The 22,065-nt window shown below is 46.6% G+C and overlaps 2 protein-coding genes across 2 annotated transcripts; one reads left to right on the top strand and one right to left on the bottom strand.

Annotated features, from left to right (window-relative positions):
* Window positions 1-5,034: 5,034 nt before the first annotated feature.
* On the bottom strand, window positions 5,035-6,618 carry LYPD4 (LY6/PLAUR domain containing 4; the record flags this gene model as incomplete). Its single annotated transcript, XM_081108492.1, has 4 exons — window positions 5,035-5,237; window positions 5,454-5,777; window positions 6,243-6,386; window positions 6,552-6,618. 4 exons carry the CDS (start codon window positions 6,616-6,618, stop codon window positions 5,035-5,037), a joined length of 738 nt encoding a protein of 245 aa, XP_080964618.1.
* A 5,840-nt stretch (window positions 6,619-12,458) lies between these two features.
* Window positions 12,459-18,286, top strand: DMRTC2 (DMRT like family C2; the record flags this gene model as incomplete). Its single annotated transcript, XM_081108455.1, has 8 exons — window positions 12,459-12,676; window positions 12,759-12,913; window positions 13,205-13,281; window positions 13,521-13,695; window positions 13,840-13,966; window positions 16,626-16,686; window positions 16,842-17,004; window positions 18,174-18,286. The coding sequence occupies 8 exons, from the start codon at window positions 12,459-12,461 to the stop codon at window positions 18,284-18,286; spliced, it is 1,089 nt and encodes a 362-aa protein (XP_080964581.1).
* Window positions 18,287-22,065: the final 3,779 nt, after the last annotated feature.

The following is a 22,065-nucleotide window of genomic DNA, read 5'->3' as shown; positions in this document are numbered from 1 at the left end:
TTAAACGTAAACGGACTAAATGCTCCAAGCAAAAGACATCGAGTGGCTGAATGGATAAAAAAACATGACCCATATATTTGCTGTCTACAAGAGACCCACCTCATTAGAAGGGACTCACACAGACTGAAAGTGAAGGGATGGAAAAATATCTTTCAGGCAAATGGAAAGGAAAAGAAAGCTGGGGTAGCAATACTTATATCGGACAAAATAGACCTCAAAGTGAAGGCCATAACAAGAGATAAGGAAGGCCACTTCATAATACTAAAGGGATCAATACAACAAGAAGATATAACTCTGGTAAACATATATGCACCCAATGCAGGAGCACCCAAATTCATAAAAAAAACTCCTGGAAGATATCAAAGGAGAGATCGACAACAATACAATCATAGTAGGGGACTTTAATACACCACTGACAGCACTGGATAAGCCCTCTAGACAAACAATCAGCAAAGATACAGCAATCCTAAATGACTCACTAGATCAGATGGACTTAATAGACATCTTCAGAACACTCCACCCCAAAGCCAGGGAATATACATTCTACTCAAATGCTCATAAGACATATTCAAAAATAGACCATATATTGGGTCACAAGCAAAGTATCCCCAAATTCAAGAAGATTGAAATCATAAAAAGCATCTTTGCAGACCATGATGGCATAATATTAGAAATAAACTACAATAAAAACAACCCAAAATACTCAAACACCTGGAAGCTGAATAGCATGCTATTAAATATTGATTGGGTTACCAATGAAATCAAAGAAGAAATTCAAAACATCCTGGAAACTAATGACAATGAAAACACAACAAATCCAAAACCTACGGGACACAATGAAAGCAGTCCTGAGAGGGAAGTTTATAGCTCTACAGGCCTATCTCAAAAAATAAGAAAAAATGGTAGTAAATCATCTAACTCTACAACTCAAAGAATTAGAAAGAGAGCAACAAGAAAACCCCAGAGTGAGCAGAAGGAACAGATAATAAAGATTAGAGCAGAAATAAATGACATAGAGACCAAAAAAACAATACAGAAAATCAATGAAACCAAGAGCTGGTTCTTTGAAATGATAAACAAGATTGACAAACCTCTAGCCAGACTCACCAAGAAGCAAAGAGAGAGGACCCAAATAAACAAAATCAGAAACGATAGAGGCGAAATAACAACAGACCCCACAGAAATACAAATGATTGTTAAAAAATACTATGGACAGCTCTACTCCAACAAACTAGGCAACCTGGAGGAAATGGACAAATTCCTAGAAAAATACAACATTCCAAAACTCAATCAGGAAGAATCTAAAAATCTCAACAGGCCAATAACTATGGAAGAAATTGAAGCAGTCATCAAAAAGCTTCCAGCAAACAAAAGCCCAGGACCAGATGGCTTCACAGGGGAGTTTTACCAAACATTCAAGGAAGAACTAAAACCTATCCTCCTCAGACTACTACAAAAATTCAAGAGGAAGGAACACTTCCAAGCTCATTCTATGAAGCCAGCATCACCCTAATACCAAAACCAGGTAAAGACAACACAATGAAAGAGAATTACAGGCCAATATCCCTCATGAACATAGATGCCAAAATCCTCAACAAAATCTTAGCAAATCGGATCCAGCAGTACATCAGAAAGATCATACACCATGACCAAGTAGGATTTATCCCAGGGATGCAAGGATGGTACAATATCCGCAAATCAATAAACGTGATACATCACATAAACAAATTGAAAGAAAAAAACCACATGGTCATATCAATTGATGCAGAAAAAGCATTTGACAAAATTCAACACCCATTTTTGATAAAAGCTCTCAGCAAGGTGGGAGTAGAAGGATCATACCTCAACATAATAAAAGCCATATATGACAGGCCCACAGCCAACATCATACTCAATGGACAAAAACTAACACCATTTCCCCTAAGAACAGGAACAAGACAGGGATGCCCCCTCTCACCACTCCTGTTCAACATAGTACTGGAAGTGTTAGCCATTGCAATTCAGCAAGAAGAAGAAATAAAAGGCATCCAAATTGGAAAAGAGGAAGTAAAACTGTCCTTATTTGCAGACGACATGATATTATACATACAAAAACCTAGAGACTCCATCAAAAAGCTACTAGACTTAATACATGAATTTGGCAATGTAGCAGGATACAAAATTAACCCCAAGAAATCTGAGGAATTTCTATACACCAATAGTGAACTTTCAGAAAGAGAGATTATAAAAACAATCCCGTTTACCATTGCACCAAAAAAATTAAGCTACCTAGGAATAAACTTAACTAAAGAGGTAAAAGACCTCTACTCAGAAAACTACAGGACGTTGAAAAAAGATATAGAGGAAGACATAAACAGATGGAAGAACATACCGTGTTCATGGATTGGTAGAATCAACATCATTAAAATGTCCATACTACCCAAAGCAATCTATAAATTGAACGCACTTCCCATTAAAATACCAACGGCATACTTCAGAGATCTAGAACGAACTCTCCAAAAATTCATCTGGAATAAAAAAAGACCCCGAATAGCTGCAGCAATCCTGAAAAAGAACAAAGTAGGTGGGATCTCAATACCAGATATCAAGTTGTATTACAAAGCCACTGTTCTCAAAACTGCCTGGTACTGGCACAAAAATAGGCATATAGATCAATGGAATAGAATAGAGAGCCCAGAAATCGGCCCGAACCAATATGCTCAATTAATATTTGACAAAGGAGGCAAGAACATACAATGGAGCCAAGATAGTCTCTTCAATAAATGGTGTTGGGAAAATTGGACAGATATATGCAAGAAAATGAAACTAGACCACCAACTTACACCATACACAAAAATAAACTCAAAATGGATAAAGGACTTAAATGTACGACAGGAAACCATAAAAATTCTAGAAGAATCCAAAGGCAACAAAATCTCAGACATATGCCGAAGCAATTTCTTCACTGATACAGCTCCTAGGGCACTTGAAACTAAAGAAAAAATGAACAAATGGGACTACATCAAAATAAAAAGCTTCTGCACAGCAAAAGAAACCATCAACAAAACAATGAGAAAACCCACTATGTGGGAAAACATATTTGCCAATGTCATATCGAATAAGGGCCTAATCTCCAAAATTTATAGGGAACTCATACAACTTAACAAAAGGAAGATAAACAATCCAATCAAAAAATGGGCAAAGGACCTAAATAGACACCTTTCAAAAGAGGACATTCAGAAAGCCAAGAGACATATGAAAACATGCTCAAAGTCACTAATCATTCGAGAGATGCAAATCAAAACAACAATGAGGTACCATCTCACACCTGTCAGAATGGCTATCATCAACAAATCAACAAACGACAAGTGCTGGAGAGGATGTGGAGAAAAAGGAACACTTGTGCACTGCTGGTGGGAATGCAGACTGGTGCAGCCACTATGGAAGACAGTATGGAGTTTCCTTAAAAAACTGAAAATGGAACTCCCATTTGACCCTGTGATCCCACTCCTAGGAATATATCCCAAGAAACCAGAAACACCAATCAGAAAGGATATATGCACCCCTATGTTCATAGCAGCACAGTTCACCATAGCTAAGATCTGGAAACAGCCTAAGTGCCCATTAGTAGATGAATGGATTAGGAAACTGTGGTACATCTACACGATGGAATACTATGCTGCTCTAAAAAGGAAGGAACTCTTACCATTTGCAACGTCATGGATGGAACTGGAGAGCATTATGCTAAGTGAAATAAGCCAGTCAATGAAGGAAAAATACCACATGATCTCACTCATTCATGGATAATAGAGACCATTATAAACTTTTGAACAATAATAGATACAGAGGCAGAGCTGCCTCAAACAGATTGTCAAACTGCAGCGGGAAGGCCGGGGAGGGTTGGGGGACAGGAGGTAGGGGGGTAAGAGATCAACTAAAGGACTTGTATGCATGCATATAAGCATAACCAATGGACATAAGACACTGGGGGGTAGGGGAGCCTAGGGGACTGTCTAGGGCGGGGGGATAAAATGGACACATATGTAATACCCTTTGTAATACTTTAAGCAATAAATAAATAAATAAATAAATAAAAATAAAAAATAAAAAAATAAAGAAAGAATAAAATTTCTAGACTCATGTAAAAAAAAACAAACAAAAAAACTACTACTGTGCAGACGAAAGCAGCTCAGCAGGAAAAGAGATCTGTAGAGGAGGCAAGAGGGATTCAATTCTGGTCAAATAATGTAACCTCCAAGAATGTTTCTTCCTTGCAAAATAGGGATAAAAGCTATCTCCCTAGGGCAGTGATGGCGAACCTTTTGAGCTCGGCGTGTCAGCATTTTGCAAAACCCTAACTTAACTGTGGTGCCGTGTCACATATAGAATTTTTTTGATATTTGCAACCATAGTAAAACAAAGACATATTTTTTATATTTATTTTATATATTTAAATGCCATTTAACAAAGAAAAATCAACCAAAAAAATTAGTTCGCTTGTCACCTCTGACACGCGTGTCATAGGTTCGCCATCACTGCCCTAGGGTCTTGTGAGGATTTAAATGAGATCCTAATACTAGCACTGAAAGGGACACATACCAAGTAGACAATAAGGGATTATGTTCTTAAAACACCCTGATGAGACTCAGCTCTAATTCATAAGGTGCTTTACTTTAAAGGGGAGGAAACTGAGGCCCAGGAAAGCAGAGAGGTTTGGCCAGGGTTTCTCAGTCAGTAGCTGAACCCAGGCTAGCACTCAAGTCCCCGCAGGAAGTGGGAGGAAAAAAAGAGTATTTGGGTTCCTCCCAGTTGCTGAGCATGACACTGTCACTTTGCCACTGATCCTCCGCCCTCCACCCCCTGCTCCTGCTCACTTCACCATGAGCACTGCCCACTGCCTGCCCCCCTCTCCACCTCCCTGGTCATGTTTGGCCCTCCTCACACCTTCCACACCTCCGTAACCCTCCTGGACCACAGGACAAAGTAAAAAGGCAACTCTATGACTTTATTGGTTTTGTGAAAGGGTCTGGGTGTTTGTCTGGTCCAGCTAAATAGTCAGTCCCTAAAGGCGAGCAGGAGGCCTGAGAGGATGCCCCAAGCAGGACCCCGACTGGAAGGCTCTGCACCAGCAACCTGGGCCTTCTGTAAGACGTTGAGGGCCTCAGTCACTCTGATGGTCCCAATATAGCGAAAATCCGCTAAAAGTTTGCGATATTCACGAGCACAGCCCATGAGGAGGAAGGTGGTATTGAGAAGTCCTGCAAGGAAGAGAGGGAAGAGTCAGGGACACTTACAAGACTCAGGTGCCCTGCCCCTCCTGCTCTCCCACCAAACTTGGGCACCAGACACCTTCCTCCTTGGATTTCACGTGCCTGGTGCCCGTAACCCTAACCCCATTTCCAGACCTTAGATAGGAAGGTACCAGACAGCACGTGGTATAGAGCAGGCATTTGATAAAGTTTCTCTCTTCTCACCTGCCTGAAATTTTATGGTGGAACTGTAACACACAGGTGCATTGTGAGGGCAAGAAGCGGTGGTAACAAAATTTGGGAGGCAATCCTTAGAGTGCTCCCCGACACAGGTTGGGCAACTAAGGGAAGAAAATGTTGTAGGCCTAGGAGTGTCCTTGAGTTTCACAAAAGGATCCAAGTTAGTGAGATTATTGCAGAGATATGTCCGGCAAACGCGGCTATAGGAGGCAATGGACAATCCAGGCGGTGAAACGAGGTAGGAGACTTGCTGGGGGTAAGATGAGGATGGGCTGCAGCCTTTAAAACCCACAACTCCCCTTCTGTTCCCTGAGGAGCAGAGATCAGAGAGCTCTGATTAGTGTTGTTGGCCACACCCAGAGTCCAACCCTCCCACCCTCCCCTCCACACTGTTCTTCCCACTCGCTCTGCCCCATGAACAACTTTGCCTCTCCTTCAGTGTCCACTCACAGCAGCTTCACAGGACTCAGATGTTGGGGTCACCATCTGTTTCTTTTCACTTCCCTCCCCACAGAAGTCCCTCTGATCCTCTCTCCTTGTGTCTCATCCTTTTCTTTGTTCCCAGATTGCCCCGCTCCTCCTGGGATCTGCCCACCTCTTATCCAGCCCACACCATAACCAGCTGGGTCCTGCCCTCTCCTGCCAGGGTCTTGAGGTTATTCCCAAAGATATAATGTGGTAAATATCTGGAACTTCAGTCTAGAGTCCCTGGGTGCTGGGAATAAAGCTAGAAGCCAGAAGAACCACCAAAAAAATAAAAGCTTCTTCTTTCACCTGTCTTGATGAGCACCAGCGTCTCCTCGCAGCCCTCACTCAGCTTACACACCATGCTCCTCATCAGTAACCATTTCCAGTTCTGGAAACTAACAGCTCTGAAGAGTGAGGACTTTGCTTCATAGCACAAAAGAGCCCCAACCCCTAAACAGAGAATGATCTTCCAGTTATCTGTCCCTCACAACACCTACACCGCCCCTGAACTGCCAACCGAGAGCTCAGCCTACACAGATCCTGTCCCCTGGGGAACACAGATATCCAGTCCCCTCCCTCTGGGGGTCCCAAAGCATCCAGTACTAGAGGACATACAAGGCAGAGTGGAGATGGCCCCTACGAGGCAGAGCAGCTGCACGGGTCTCAAATGCTGAAGTCCCATGGTCCTATGTCAAGGTCCTGGACGCCAGTGGTCAGTCTGGAACCAATTTCAATCTAGGTCTCAAGCTTCCTTCTTATCAGACCCTGGATTCTCTGTCCACCTGCCTCTGAGTCACTGTTTCTAGGGCAGAAAATTGATTATTATTTTGTATGACAGAGGCTCCCTGAAACCTTCAGGGACACAGGTCTTCTCATTTCCATCGTCTCCCCTCCAACTTAACCTGGACCTACCACATTAGCTTCTCATTCCCCTGGTTAGGTCCTCCCCATTACACAGGGTGTTGAGAAGAAGATACTGGCTTATTCAAATATCACTATTCTTCAGGGACAATGAGGTCACAACAACAAATGCATGTGTGGAAATTAATTGACATGTTGCTAAATAATCCTTGGTTCCCAAAAGAAATTTAAAATTATTTAGAAATGCCCTGACTGGTTTGACTCAGTGGATAGGGCTTCGGCCTGCAGGTTTGATTCTGGTCAAGGGCATGTACCTTGGTTGTGGGCACATGCCCAGTGGGGGGTGTGCAGGAGGCAGCTGATCGATGTTTCTCTCTCATTGATGTTTCTAACTCTCTATCCCTCTCCCTTCCTCTCTGTAAAAAATCAATAAAATATATTTTTAAAAATAAAAATAAATAAAAGTATTTAGAAATGAATAATATTGAACATACTACACACATACACGAGTGCATGTAAAATCTGGTGAAAACTGAATTAAGGCCCATAGTCTAGTTAAGAGTATTGTACCATTGTCAATTTCCTTCCTATAAACTACAGTTATATAAGATATCCCTATGGGGAAGAGGGAGAAAGGGTTTAAGGAACTCTATATACTATTTTTGCAAGTTCCTGTGAGCTAACAATAATTTCAAAATCAAACGTTTTTGGGTTTTTTTTAACTACTCATCAAAATTTGGGACAAATCTAAAGCAACATTTAGAAGTAAATTTATACTTTAAATACATTTATCAAGAAACAAGAAGCATTAAAAATATGCTTATGGCCCTGGCCAGGTTCCGTTGGTTGGAGCATCATCCCGTACACCAAAAGGTTGTGATTCAATTCCCGGTTGGGGAGCAACTGATCAGTGTTTTTCTTTCCTCTCTCTCTCTCTCTCTCTCTCTCTCTCTCTCTCTCTCTCCCTGCCTCTCAAAAATCAATAAAAACATATCCTCGGATGAGGTTTTCTAAGTTCATGATTTAACTCAAGAAGTTATATAAAAAGCAACAAAGCATCCCCCACAAAGGATAGAAATGAAGATAGTAGAAATCAACAAAATAGAAATCAACAACAAATCAATACAAAAAACCTAACATTCATTCCTTGACAAAGTAAGATAATTCACTAGCAAATCCAATTAAGAGAAAAAGAGAAGATGCAAATAAAATGAAAAATAGGAAGTGGCAGGCATCCGATGTTTTTAAAATAATAAAATTTTAATAACTCTACATTTATAAGTGGAAAAAACCCAGACGAAGTAGATAAATTTCTAAAATAATATGGAATGCCAGAATTGGCATAGAGGAGTTAATGCAATGTCTTAAACCAATGAGAATGACTAAGGAACTCCAGCAAATTGACAAGAAAAATAGAGCAACCCCAGTCAAAAAATGGCCCAAGCACATAAAGAGGCAATTCTCAAGGGAGCAAAGCAAAAGACTAGCAAACATGTGAAGAGACACCTGAGCTCAACTTGAACTCTTCTGGACCCTGAGGAACCGAGAAGGCCCAAAGCACCATTGCGGGGAGGACTCTGGCAATAATTAGTTAAATCAGGTTTACAAATACCCGTTTCTGGTGGTATCCTAGGAACACATAAGAGAGATGTCCGCCTTCACCTACAAGGGAACAAGTCTGAGGCTGCAGCATTATTGTGGTGGCAGGAAGTTGAAGGCAAGGTGGGCATCCTTCCCAGAGACCTCATGAACACTCAGCACAGAGGATGCACACCATGGACTGTCACCCAGTTAGAAGAAACAAATTAGATGTGCACATAACGTGTACATGGACGGCTCATAAAAACACAGTACAAATTATTTTAAATAGTAACGAATACAATCATCCCTTGCATATATCAAAACCTCGTGCAAGCAAAATGCTACACCTCTTGCAAGCACACACACAAACCACAAGACATGCATCAGCCAGCGGAAATGAGTGCTGAAGGAAGGGCTAGGGAACGGGGATTACAGAAAATAACTAAAACAGTGTAGGTTGTACATAGTCCAGAGACCAAGGTTGGAATCTTTACCCTCCGTTTAGCTGTGCAACTTGTTGAACACATTTACAAAGTGCATTATAATGTATCTCAAGTGTGCAATTTTTTTTAACACGTTTATAAAGTGGATTATAATGCATCTTATTAACATAAAGTGCCAGGCAAGTGCTAAGCTCTCCATAAGTGGTTCCTCTCCCCGCCCACCCCCCGCCCCCCGCCGCCCTCTTTTACCTAAAGAACCAAGGTCATGCCCTAGCTGATTTGGCTGTGGGTAGAGCGTTGGCCTGCGGACTGAAGGGTCCCAGGTTCGATTGCAGCCAAGGGCACATGCCCAGGTTGCGGGCTGGATCCCCAGTGGGGGGCGTGCAGGAGGCAGCCGATCAATGATTCTCTCACATCACTGATGTTTCTATCTCTCTCTCCCTCTTCCTTTCTCTCTGAAACAAATATATTTTTTTTAAAAGAGAATCAAGGTCAACCTCTTCCGCTGGCTTTCAAGTCTCCCATTCACCCACCCCCACCCCACGGCCCCTGGGTTGGCCCCAGACCACCTTTCCCGCTTTGTCCAGTCTCGCTCCCCTGCACAGCAGTCCAGCTAGAGGTCACCGACTGCAGCACTCTTCTGTCCAGAATGTCTGACGCACAGGCTCTGATCCCAGAAATCTTGGCGAATAAGAGGACTATGACCAACAGAACAGGGACACGGGGATGAGAACTCAAGGCTGACCAGGGATCACACAAAGAGGCTGAAGCGATCAGAGGAGACCGCACACACCAGCCTCGGGTGCAGAAGGTCCGGAGCCAACCACCTGAGCAAAAGCGCTGGCAAAACCGGGGGGGGGGCGGGGGGGGGGGGCGGGGGGACGGAATGAAATCCTCAAGGAAAAGGGGTTTCAGTGGTGGCTGGAGGAAATGCTTCCCCTACGAGAGGGAGATTGAGGGCCGATCACCTTGCAGGGAGCCGGAGGACCAGCAGAGGGCACAGCCAGAGCCGCAGGGAAGGGGAGTGGGCACAGGGACTAGGGTCTGGACAGAGCCCGGGGGCCCAGACAGAGCCGCAGAGGAGAGTGGACAGCACGCAAAGGGTTGGAAGGGGAAGCGTGAGATGGGTCTAATAGGGACCCACAGAGAAGGCAACGAGGCCGGGGAGGAGCAGCGAGGGAAATCCGGGGGGCAGATGCATCCAAAGCAGGGACAGGGCCAAAAGGCAGCAGTTCGGCAGAGGCGGCGGCTAGGGGAGTGAAGCGAGTGCGGCAGGGGGCCGAGCTGTCAGGGAAGGAGGCATGAGAAGACCCGAAAACGAGTTATGGGCCCGCAGAGAGGCTCCCGAGAACGGAAAACGGGGTCCGGAAAGTCAGCACCAACACGGACAAGAAGAGGCGCAGGAAAGGGGCGCCGTCGAGAGGAGGCTGGGGAAGGAAACAAATCGCAGGGTAGATCAGATCGGGAGTGGGGGCGCCTGGAGAAAAGCGAGAGGAAACACGCGCGTCCACGCAGCGAAGGGGAGCCACCCGGAGCGTTGAGGCCACGAGCGCGGGCGGCGACGCAGTAACAGGCCGATGACAAGGCCGCGCCTGCGCAAACGGACCTGTCAACGCTTGCCCGCGGGGCGGTTCCGCGCTGGCTGGGGGGGGGGGGGGGGGGCGGGGCGGGGGGGCGAGGGCCAGCCGTGTCCTGGAAGTCGAATTCTACGCCCCACGGGCCACCGCCCCCCACAGCATAAGAACCATCTGGAAAGGCAAGACACAGGGAGAAGGGAACGGGCGCGAGTCTCAACTCGAAGCGCTATTGGCTGGCCTGCGAGGCCACGGGAAGTGCAGGGGCAGGTGAAGGAGAGGCCATGCGTGAAGGATCTTGAAGCTCATTGGTCACTTGCCTCGGCAAGAAGCGGAACTTGAAGCTCATTGGTCCTTCTGAGGAGGGGCGGGGAAACAGGCGCGAGCGCAGCCGTTCCTTAGGTCACTCCCTCACCTCGTCCCTTCGCCGCCTCCCGAGTCTGACCCAGCTCGAGACTGTGGTAACTGTGGGCTGAGGACGCGAACACGACCCCGCCCCTCCCTGTTCCACCTCCCTCTTTCTTGTGCTGGACACCCCCTCTCCCCGCCCCCCGCATCCCCTCGCCCACCCCTGGCTTCCCCCTCGCGCTCCTCACCTCGCCTCCCCTCCCCCACCCTGGGGGCCTCCGCCGCCCCGCCCCCTCCCCGGGACCCTGGGACCGGCCACAGTACAGCTTTTGGAGGGACAGTCGCTGAAAGGGGGGTTTTGAGTAACAGCGGCATGAGGGGGTGCACTGCGGGAGTTGGGATGGGCCCCCCCGATTGCTGAGTGTGAGTAATGGCACGGAAAGTGTGGGGCATGGCGATGCGCAGATTTGCATCAGAGTTCGGAGACTGTGTTGGGGGCAACAGTGGTATTCCGCCCGGCACGTGGAAGGGGCTCAAAGTGCATTCCTGAGAGAATGAAAATAATTATTGCAAGTGGGGCAAGAACTCCCTGAGAATAATGGAATTCCTGTGAGTGCAAGAGAGTGAACTAACCAAAAGGGTGGCAAAGGGGAAGGTGAATTGCAGGGCATGCATGAGCGGAAAGGGGAGCATAAACTATTTGTAAGAATTGGGTAAATGCAGGAGGGAGGGGGGATCATTGTTCAAGAGAAAGCCAGAAAACCTGTTGGAACAGGGTGGTGGTGGAAAGGGAAGGGAGGATTCCTTGCAGGGGGCAGGAGAGTGCGTGAGCACGCCTAAAACCGGGATTCGTGCGTGGGAAGGTACGGGTGAGCCGCAGAGAATAATGCTTGGGTTGGAAGCATACATAAGAGCCCGGCCTTTGTGGCTCAGCGGCTGAGCATGGGCCCAGGGACCAAGAGGTCACCAGCTCGATTCCCGGTGGGGGCAGGTTCCCCGGGCTGCAGGCTTCGTCCCCGGTAGGGGGTGCGCAGGAGGCAGCCCATGGATGGCTCCCCCCCCCCCCCCCCCCCCCCGCTCATCCCCGGTAGGGGGCGCGCAGGAGGCAGCCCATGGATGGCTCCCCCCCCATCCCCGGTAGGGGGCGCGCAGGAGGCAGCCCATGGATGGCTCACCCCCCCCTCATCCCCGGTAGGGGGCGCGCAGGAGGCAGCCCATGGATGGCTCACCCCCCCATCCCCGGTAGGGGGTGCGCAGGAGGCAGCCCATGGATGGCTCCCCCCCCCCCCCCACCCCCACCCCCCGCTCATCCCCGGTAGGGGCCGCGCAGGAGGCAGCCCATGGATGGCTCCCCCCCCATCCCCGGTAGGGGGCGCGCAGGGGGCAGCCTATGGATGTTGTTCCTCTCTCATCAGTGTTTCTATTTCTATATCCCTCTCCACTCCTCTCTCTGTAAAAAAAAAATCAATAAAAACACATGTAAAAAGAAAAGAAGGAATACGTAAGTAGGGAAAGAGGGGAGGCGTTCTTGGGAGGAAGGTGGCTGCCTGAGGAGGGGCGTGGGGTGAAGAAGGGAGAAGGGAGGGTGAAAGCTGAGCCCAGAGGGCAGGAGGGAGAATCCCCTCCCCCATGCGGCCTCCCAGGAGCAGGAGAGCCGGTCAGGAGGCGGCTCACAGGGCCCGCCTGACCCTCCCTCCACTCCGGCCTCCAGGTCCATGGAACCTAATGAGATGCTCGCTGCCCACCGCTCCGACTCTGCCACAGGGGATGAGACCGGAGTCCCCCAGGGCACCGAGCTCGTGCCTAAGAGAGCGGTCAGTCGCTCTCCAACCTGTGCCCGCTGCCGCAACCACGGTGTCACTGCTCACCTCAAGGGCCACAAGCGCCTCTGCCTCTTCCAGGCTTGCGAGTGTCACAAATGTGTCCTCATCTTGTGAGTAGCGGGTCCAGGGAAGGGAGGAGGATGCGTTCCATCTCAAGGGTGGCCGATCTTTCACTCACAAGCCTCCTTTTAGGGAGCGCCGAAGGGTCATGGCTGCCCAGGTGGCCTTGCGTAGGCAGCAGGAGGCACAGCTGAAGAGGCACCTGGCTCAGGAGCTGATGAGAGGGGCGGCTTCTCCTAAAGCTCACGGCCACGTCAAGAAGGCGGCCATGCGACCAGGGCTCCCCCGTGAGTCTCTGGCTCAAGATGGGACCGGGATTTGGGTGGAGAAAGCATGAGTAGGGAAAGGAGTCCCAGGCTCCACTGAATTGTTGTGTGACCTCGGACAAGGTGTTTCTCTTCTCTGGGCCTTAGCCTCCCCGCCTTTACAATGTGATCACGTGTTGGGAGGCTGCGTTGAGATCCGTGGGTAGAAAGGGGCCCATGCAAAGAGGAGAACTCGGTTTTCGTCAGTTTTCAGCTGGAGTGGGATGGGGTCGGGAGAAAGGATTCACCAAAGCTCTCCCTGGCCCCCCACAGCCGGAAAGGAGAACATAGCGCCCCAGCCTCAGACCCTCCATGGGACAGTCCCACTGGCACTGACCGCCCCTGGGAAGGTAAGGAGAGCCGAGCCCTGCCCAGACCCCTTTCTCTCTGTCCTTGTCACCTGGGTTCTAGGTCAACCCTGACTTGCTATATCATCCTGGGCAAATCTCTTCTCTCCATGGGTAAAATGAGGGGGTGGGATTTCACGGCCCTCCAAGCTCTGAAGTTTTGGGATCCTACCCTCATCCTAGAATATACCCATTTCTTTCCCAGCCTTGCGCCTGACTCCCTGTGTATTCTGCCCTTGCAGGAGAATTCCCAGGGGCCTCTGCTGCTTAGCCATCCCCCAGAACCCTTGCCTTTTCCCTGGACTCCGAGTGCTTGGACCCCTGGACATTGGCTGCCTCCGGGCCTTTCCATGCCACCCCCAGTCGTGTGCCGCTTGCTGTGCCAAAAGCCTGTTGTCCCTCTGCATCCCTTCCCTGGTAAGATGAATTTAATACATGTTTGAATGCCAGTGTGCCACTGTATCAGAAAGAGAAGAGGAAGAGGATGCAGACTAGGAAGAGGGAGGGCAGAAGTCATGACCTCTGACCCCTATACACTCTGCATTCTCTTCCCCTCATTAGGCTTTGACCCTGACACCTCCTTCCGGCTGCCCACTCACGGGCCCCACCCAAACTGCCCAGGATCTCACCCAATACTGACTGCTCCTCTTCCTGGAGAACCCCAAGGGCCCTCTGCCCTGCCCCACACGTGAGTAGGGAGAGAAGATAATGTGTTTATTGCGTGCCTGTGAACCTTGGTACAAGTGTTCTTACCTATTTTGAGCCTATTTTTTATCAGCAAATTAGAAACACTATTACTTCTCAGGTTGTCATGAGAATTAGTAATAATAATATCTAATACACCTAGCACAGGCCCTGGCCTTGAACAAATAGTAGCTATTAAATCGGCTTAAACAGATAAAATGATGTCAAATTACCTGCTGAAATGGGGGCAAGAGGATGATGATGAGAGCCTCAGAGGCCAGGAGAGAGGCCAGGGGCCTTTAGAGAAAGCTTCCTAAAGGTGGGCCAGGCCGCTTCTCGAGTTCCATGGGGATGAGGGAGACAGGAGGAAAATCAGACTCTGGTAGGGCAGGAACCGTTATCCCATTTTATCAGTGTTTACAAAATTGACACCGATAATTTCCTATAATCCTCACAGTAGCCCTGGAGAAAGTAGCTGGCAGGGATTGTCATTTTACAGAAAACAAAGCACGCTATCACAGGGGAAGGGACTTGTCCAAGGCCACAAAGCCTAATGACCCAGCAGTCACTCAGATTCCCAGATTTGAATACAGTCACAAGCCACTTAACAACAGGGATACATTCTGAGCCATTTCCTTGTTGTGTGAACATCATAGAGCACACTTACACAAACCTGATGGTACACACCTAAGCTATGTGTTATAGACCATTGATCCTAGGCTACAAACCTGTATGTCCTGACTCGTGTAGGCCAAGCATGTGAAACTCGTGGCCCGCCAACCTCGAGTTTGACATGCTTGGTGTAGGCAATTGTAACACGATGGTAAATATTTATATATGTAAACATAGAAAAGTAAAAATATGTTATAAAGGCTAAAAAAGTGTATAGGACACTTACCATGTAATCTCATTTTGTTTAGTAAGTATAGTGCAGCCTAAGTGTGAAGTGTTTATAAAATCTATAGTATTAGATATTATTATTGCTAATTCTCATGGCAACCTGAGAAGTAATAGTGTCTCTAATTTACTGATAAAAACTGTATAGGACACTTACCATGAGTAGAGCTTACAGGACTGGACGTTGCTCTGGGTGAGTCAGTCAGTGAGTGGTGAGTGAATGTGAAGGCCTAGGACAGTGATGGCGAACCTTTTGAGCTTAGCGTGTCAGCATTTTGAAAAACCCTAACTTAACTCTGGTGCCATGTCACATAAAGAAATTGTTTGATATTTGCAACCATGGTAAAACAAAGATTTATATTTTTGATATTTTATATATTTAAATGCCATTTAACAAAGAAAAATCAACCAAAAAAATGAGTTTGCATGTCACCTCTGACACGTGTGTCATAGGTTCGCCATCACTGGCCTAGGACATGACTGTATTTACTGTAGATTTTTTTTTTTTAAATATATTTTATTGATTTTTTACAGAGAGGAAGAGAGAGAGATAGAGAGTCAGAAACATCGATGAGAGAGAAACATCGACCAGCCGCCTCCTGCACATCCCCCACCGGGGATGTGCCCGCAACCCAGGTACATGCCCTTGACCAGAATCGAACCTGGGACCTTTCAGTCCGCAGGCCGACGCTCTATCCACTGAGCCAAACCGGTTTCGGCTACTGTAGATTTTATAAACATTTCACACTTAAACTGCACTACATTTATTAAACAAAATGAGATTAAATCAAAACCAAGAGAAAATGATGGGATAAACACGAGATGTATGAGGTTGCTATTGTAACTGTTTTTACAACAAGCTTTGGTTTATGAATAGAAAGATAACACTAAAAAGTATAGTATAGCCCAGCCAGTGTGGCTCAGTGGTTGAGCATTGACCCTGGTACCAAGAGGTTGCTGGTTCAATTCCAAGTCAGGGCACATGCTGGGGTTACAGGCTCCATCCCCAGTATGGGGTATGCAGGAAGCAGCTGATCGATGATGTTTCTCATCAGTGTTTCTATCTCTGTATCCCTCTCCCTTCCTTTCTCTCTAAAAATCAATAAAAACATATTTTTTAAAAGTATAGTATAGTCTGTCCAGCATTTCTCAGTGGTTAGAGTTTGGCCTGGCACTGGAGGGTCACAGGTTTGATTCCCAGTCAAAGGCACATACTGGGTTGCAGATTCATGCCCCCAGTCAGCATGTGCAAGAGGCAACCAATCGATGTGTCTCTCTCACACTGATGTTTCTCTTTCTCTCCTTCACCTACACTCTCCCTTCCACTCTCTCTAAAAATAAATAAATAAATCAAGGGAAAAAATGTTCTTACTCCTTGGGTGAGGATTAAATTTTTTTTAAGTATAGTATAGTGAATACATAAAGCATTAGCACAGTGGTTTATTATCATCAAGTATTATGTACTGTACATAATTGTAGACTTTTGCATGACTGGCAGCATAGTAGGTTTGTTTACACCAGCACCACCACAAACATGTGAGTAATGCACTGCACTATGATGTTGCAATGGCTACATAGCAAGAGGCAATAGGAATTTTTCTGCTCCATTATAATCTTATGGGACCAACAATGTATATGTGGTTTATCATTCACTTAAACATTGTTATGTGGTTCATGGCTGTATAGAAAAATCCTGCCCCTCTTCCCATGTGTACATGTCTATCCATGTGTTTAATATTCCTGGCATCTTCTCTCCTTATTTCTAGATGCTCAACTTTGATACTTCAGCCCCGTGGTACCCCAGACCCTCTTCTGCTTCAACCACAGGTCCTGGGAAAGAAATGGGATCCAGGACCCTGGGAGGAAGTTGACCTGGGAAAGGGAAGGGGAGGGGGTAGTTAAATAATTGGGGGCTGAGGGAGCACTTGAAGGGTAGGCAGAAGTGGGGGTTCCCACTCTGTTTCTCTCCCTTTCCCTTGCAGGCCCCCAGAGCCTCTCGCCTGGCCTGGACCTCTGCCTCCGCAGAGCGGCAGCTGCAGAGGGAGGCAGCTGAAGCTCTTGTGGGGCTGAAAGATTCATCCCAGGCTCCCTGCCTGACCCCTTCTGTCCCCACTAACTCTGCCTGGATCTCCCTGCTCCAACCAGGTAACCTGTTTCCTGAAAGCAGAGGATGGGGTAGGGATGGTTGTGAGGTGGGGGTACTGGAGTAAGCAGGAACTAACCAAGGACATCAGGAGGTCAGCAGTTTGAATGTCCTCAGGCCAGGCCCCAAGCTTCTCAACCTAGCCCCCAGGGATTGCAGTTGAGAGTTACTGAGTGGATCACTTTTATCAGTTTTGTGCTCAAAAGCAAATGTCCAGTGCCCTGATGACAAGGAAAGTGAGGCCCTGGGGGAGGCAAGGACTTGCTTATGGTCATAAAGCAAGACGGTGGCAGAGTCCGGTCTCCTGGCTCTAAGCCAAGGCTCTCTCTACACAAGTTACCTGTTGACGGTTGGAGAGGGGCTGAAGAGGTAACAAGGGTCTGGCCTGGAAGGGGATCTGATGACTGCATTTGAGAAGTTTCCATTCTACTTGGGAAAACTGGATACTTCACAAAGCTCAGTGACAAACCTGGAGAGAACCACAGGAATCTTGAGGAATGAGAAACCTATAGGGACAGAGGGAAGACTGAGAATCCTCCTGTCCAAAATAGTGGGTTGGGCACGGTGTGCTGATGAGGAAACCGTCCTGGAAGAACTGATAAAACAAGAGGAGATGAGGCTGGACAGGCTTTTCTGATCATGGAGGACTGGCATGCCAGTCTTAGGAGTCTAGCCCAGCAGCTGTGCATGAAGGGGAGCCAGAAATGTTTCTGGGCTAGACAGGGACATATCAGAGAACCTGAGCTTTAGAAAAACAATTATAGTGAATGTGATGGAGGAATTAGAAGACAGAAGACTGGAGGTGGGAAAATCATTGAGGAGAAAGTGTTTGCTATAATCCAGGTGAATAAAGATGAGCCCTGGGTTGGATGGGGTAAAAAGAAGGGGTTGCTGCCCAGCCAGCATGGCTCAGTGGTTGAGCATCAACTATGAACCAAGAGGTCAGGGTTCAATTCCCAGTCAGGACACATGCCCAGGTTGCAGGCTCGATCCCCAGTGTGGGGTGTTCAGGAGGCAGCCAATTAATGATTCTCTGTCATCATTGATGTTTCTATCTCTCTCTGCCTCTCCCTGCCTCTCTAAAATTAATTTAAAAAAAAATTAAGAAGGGGTTGGGAAGGGGAGGGGAATGGATGTAACCTGGTCCTGCCCCCTTTCTTCCTGCCTATAGCTCCTGCTGGAGGAAGAGGATTCCAGCCTGTTGGCCCTTCTCTTCGAACCAGTCCAGCCCCCTCCGTGGCTCTGCATATTGGGCATCTGGGTTCCATCTCCCTCCTAAGCTAGAAGCCCAGAAGTGGGAGCCTCTCTGGGGCAGGTGCAACAGCCTGCAAATGCTGCATATTTGGTATTTTATTGAGGTATTTGTGCAGTAGGAGCTTCAGCTTTTTTCTAAGCCTTCAGGTGCTTTGTTATCTTTTGGTTCCTTTTTCAGCATGGGCATTTCCTTAGCCAATGGTGGATATGCTCTTACCCCCTTGGGTCTTGGGACTTTTTTAATATCCCAACAAAGATAAAACTGTGCAATTTAAGCTTCAGAATAGGTTTTTGCATGAATTCATGTTCCAGGATATTTATTTGACATGTGATTCTGTACATACCTGTGCATTTATGTCTGTCTCCATGCATGCAAAAACAGAAGAGTATTTTCATTTTGTGTCTAGGTTTGTGTGAGTAAGGAAGAAATAAAGCTTTGTTGTTTTAAGCCACTGAGATTTGAGTATTGTTTGTTACCAAAGCCAAACCTAGTCTATCCTGACTGACAGAAAGGACTTGTTCATTTTAATTCTCAAAGTGAAAATCGATTATTCAGGAACTACACAGATAAATGCAAACATGTATTTCTTATGGCCAGATAAGGAGGAGTGCTAAATGGGGACAGTGGGAGATTCACTGTTCAATAATTAAGTGCCTTCTCTGTGCCAGGCATAGACAGTGTTCAGCTGTGCAGAGGGTCACAAACTGAAGTGAACTATAGGGCCAAGCAGGTCATATAAATGAGTAAAGAAGGCCAGGTGAGCCCTAGAAAATGTGCCCTACCTTACAGGGAAGCCTCCTTTTGGCCCTAATAGATTATTGCCAGGCAAGAGGAAATGTAGGCTCAGTTTTGCCATATCATCTGATTTTTTTCAAGAGAATCTGGAAAACTAGATTTCTATGTAAAACGTCCTAATTTTCAAATGTTGGTTCAGTTTTCTTCCCTAAATCCTCTGTAGGCCAAACAAAACATATATTCAGGCCAGCTTTGCCCAGTAGAATGCCAATTTAACGCTATTCTAACATTTTTCAAATGGGGAAACAGGCCAAGCAGCACAGGAAGAATCAAATTAGTCATAATCAAGGGTGTTGCCTGAACTAGGAAAGTTCATGTGTCTAAGTTTCGAAGGACCCCTAAAAGGGTAGAGACAATTATTACCATTTACTGAGTACCCACTATATGTGATTCCCATATATCTTCACAGCAACTTGGTAAACTATGCATGATTACATTCATTTTACAAATAAAGGAACAAGCTTAGATAAAAGTCTCTTACCCAAGTTTTTTAGGGAAAATGTCTAGGCAAATATTGGGGGAAGTTTCCTTCTCCTTGTCAGGCCCAAATCAATTAGTAGATAATTTTTATTAAACATAGAATGAAAGATTCAGGACTCCAGGAGACAGACATGAGTCTCAAGGGTTTTTCAAAAAGTATTTTATTTTTCTACTCAATATATCTTTAAGTAATATTAAGATCTTCCTTGCATTTTTTTCTTAGTCCTCTGCTGTCGAGTCCTCCTTGAACTGTTCCAAATATATGAAGACCTAGAGACCTCCATCCCCATGCCCACCTGTAGAAAGGGCAGTGGATGTGCCTGATCACTGATTCATTTTTCTGATGTTACCTACCCCACTCTTTTTATTCAAAATTATTGATGTCAATGGCATCCAATTACAATTTGTTCTTTCTTGTTTGGGGCTTTGGGAAGGTGGAGGGGCTTTGAGAAGGTGGACTATTCAACAGATTACAGAGTAACAAATCTGCAACATTTCTCAGTGCGAGATAATCAAAGTATGAAAGTTAGCTTCACATCTTACTTCCCTCCTCTTGCTATAACTTAGGTCTATGATTGCCCCTTAATAGACCTGCCTAAGCCTTGCTGTGCCATGCTTTCCCAGTGACCAAGCCCACATCATCACAGAGGAGGGAAGCATTACAACATGCAACATGGATAAGACCCTGCTACTCAGGGGACCTAAGGTCCCCAATACACCAAGGTCCTACAGCTGAGAAAAGTAAAAGAAAGTATAATTTGGGGTTAAAGGATAACAGAAAGGAGCAAAAAGAGAAAGTGATGGAGACTGGGGAATGAGGGGAGGAGCAAGGGGCAGGGCCTTCTCTGCAGCTCACCTCCCCTTACTGCCAGGCCTGGCAGGGCTTTTCACACCACTGGCTAGGCCTATGTGTCTATCAAATCGTTAGGGCTTCCCATTGGTGCTGAGGGAGGGTGAGTAGGTTCTGCAGAAGTCAGCTTTGGGAAAGGGGGCATATTTAAGAATTGCTCATGTTCCTATATGTCCCTGCCTCTTTGGGTGCAGAAACTTTCACCTGCAGTTGTAGAGACCCAGTGGGCCTCTGGCCTCTGACTAGCCCTCAGATACTACAGCCAATGGACTGTGAGCACTGACTGTTTCACATGCCACCCCTTTTCCATTTCCCATTGCAGGGCAAGGAAAGGTGTTTCGGTCCAATAGGGCATATCTCTTCTAAGCTTCCTTCATGTACCATCCTGACATTCTGCAGAAATAACCAATGAGATCCCAAAGTAGCACCATCCCTGCTCCTCTCTCTCCAAACAAGACTTCTCCCCCATAACTACCCAAGTTTTACTTCAGAAGCTCATTTCATATTCTGCCCTGTGGAAATCCATGCTTCTCTGACTTCAGCCCTACATGAACCTGATCCAGTCCTGACCACACTCCTTGTCCAGTGCAGAACTGACATCATACCACCCATCTCCATCCAGTTTCTACTGAGCTGCCGGTTGCCTGGTCCATGTGTAACTGGGTCTGCAGTCTCCAGCATATGTTTGCTGCATACACACATGCCCTGCATAGACCCCCATGAGATCCTGAGCTCTTCCCAAAAGCTTATTCATCCTTTCCTTCTAACTTAAAATAATGTCTCTGATATGCCCCTTAGACAGAGTTCTCCACATTCCTTAGGAGCACTTTGTCCCTTCTTCACAGGCCTGATCACCTTGAACTGTGCCTATCTTTGTCCAACTATGTCTTCTTACCCAAGAATAGGTGCTCGCATTGGACAGGACCTGCGTTCAGTTTCTCTCCAGGGGATCAGAATAAATTACTTAAATAAACACATTCTGATTCCTAGGAATTGGGTTTTTTCCTACAAAGTTAATGCACTCTGATGCCACCTCTCCCCCTTATCATAGCATGAACAGCTTCCTGCCCACAAATGATTTTTTAAACAGTTTATTTCTTTTTTGAAAATATATTTTTATTGATTTCAGAGAAGAAGGAAGAGGGAGAGAGAGACAGACACATCAATGATGAGAGAGAATCATTGATGGGCTGCCTCCTGCATGTCCCCTACTGGGAATCAAGCCCATAGCCAGGGCATGTGCCCTCTCCAGGAATAGAACCATGACTTCCTGGTTCATAGGTCAATGCTCAACCACTGAACCACACAGCTGTGCAATAGTTTGGGATGTTTTTTGATATTTTTTATTGATTTCAGAGAGGAAGGGAGAGGAAGAAAAAGATAGAAACATCAATGATAACAGAGAATCATTAATTGGCTGCCTCCTGCACTCCCCCCACTGGGGATCAAGCCCACTACCCAGGCATGTACCCTTGACCAGAATCAAACCCAGGACCCTTCAGTCTATAGGCCGGCGCTCTATCCACTGAGCCAAACCAGCTAGGGCTGTGCAATAGTTTTTTTAAAGCAGTTTTAGTTTCACAGCAAAAATAAGATACAGAGATTTCCCATATTCCCATGCCCCACACATGCACAGCCTCCTTAGTTAACAACAATCCACACCAGAGGGGTACATTTGTTCTA

Source organism: Myotis nattereri (assembly GCF_964212035.1).
Source record: "Myotis nattereri genome assembly, chromosome: 15".
Lineage (NCBI taxonomy): Eukaryota > Metazoa > Chordata > Mammalia > Chiroptera > Vespertilionidae > Myotis > Myotis nattereri.
This window is presented reverse-complemented; position numbering and strand designations above follow the sequence as displayed.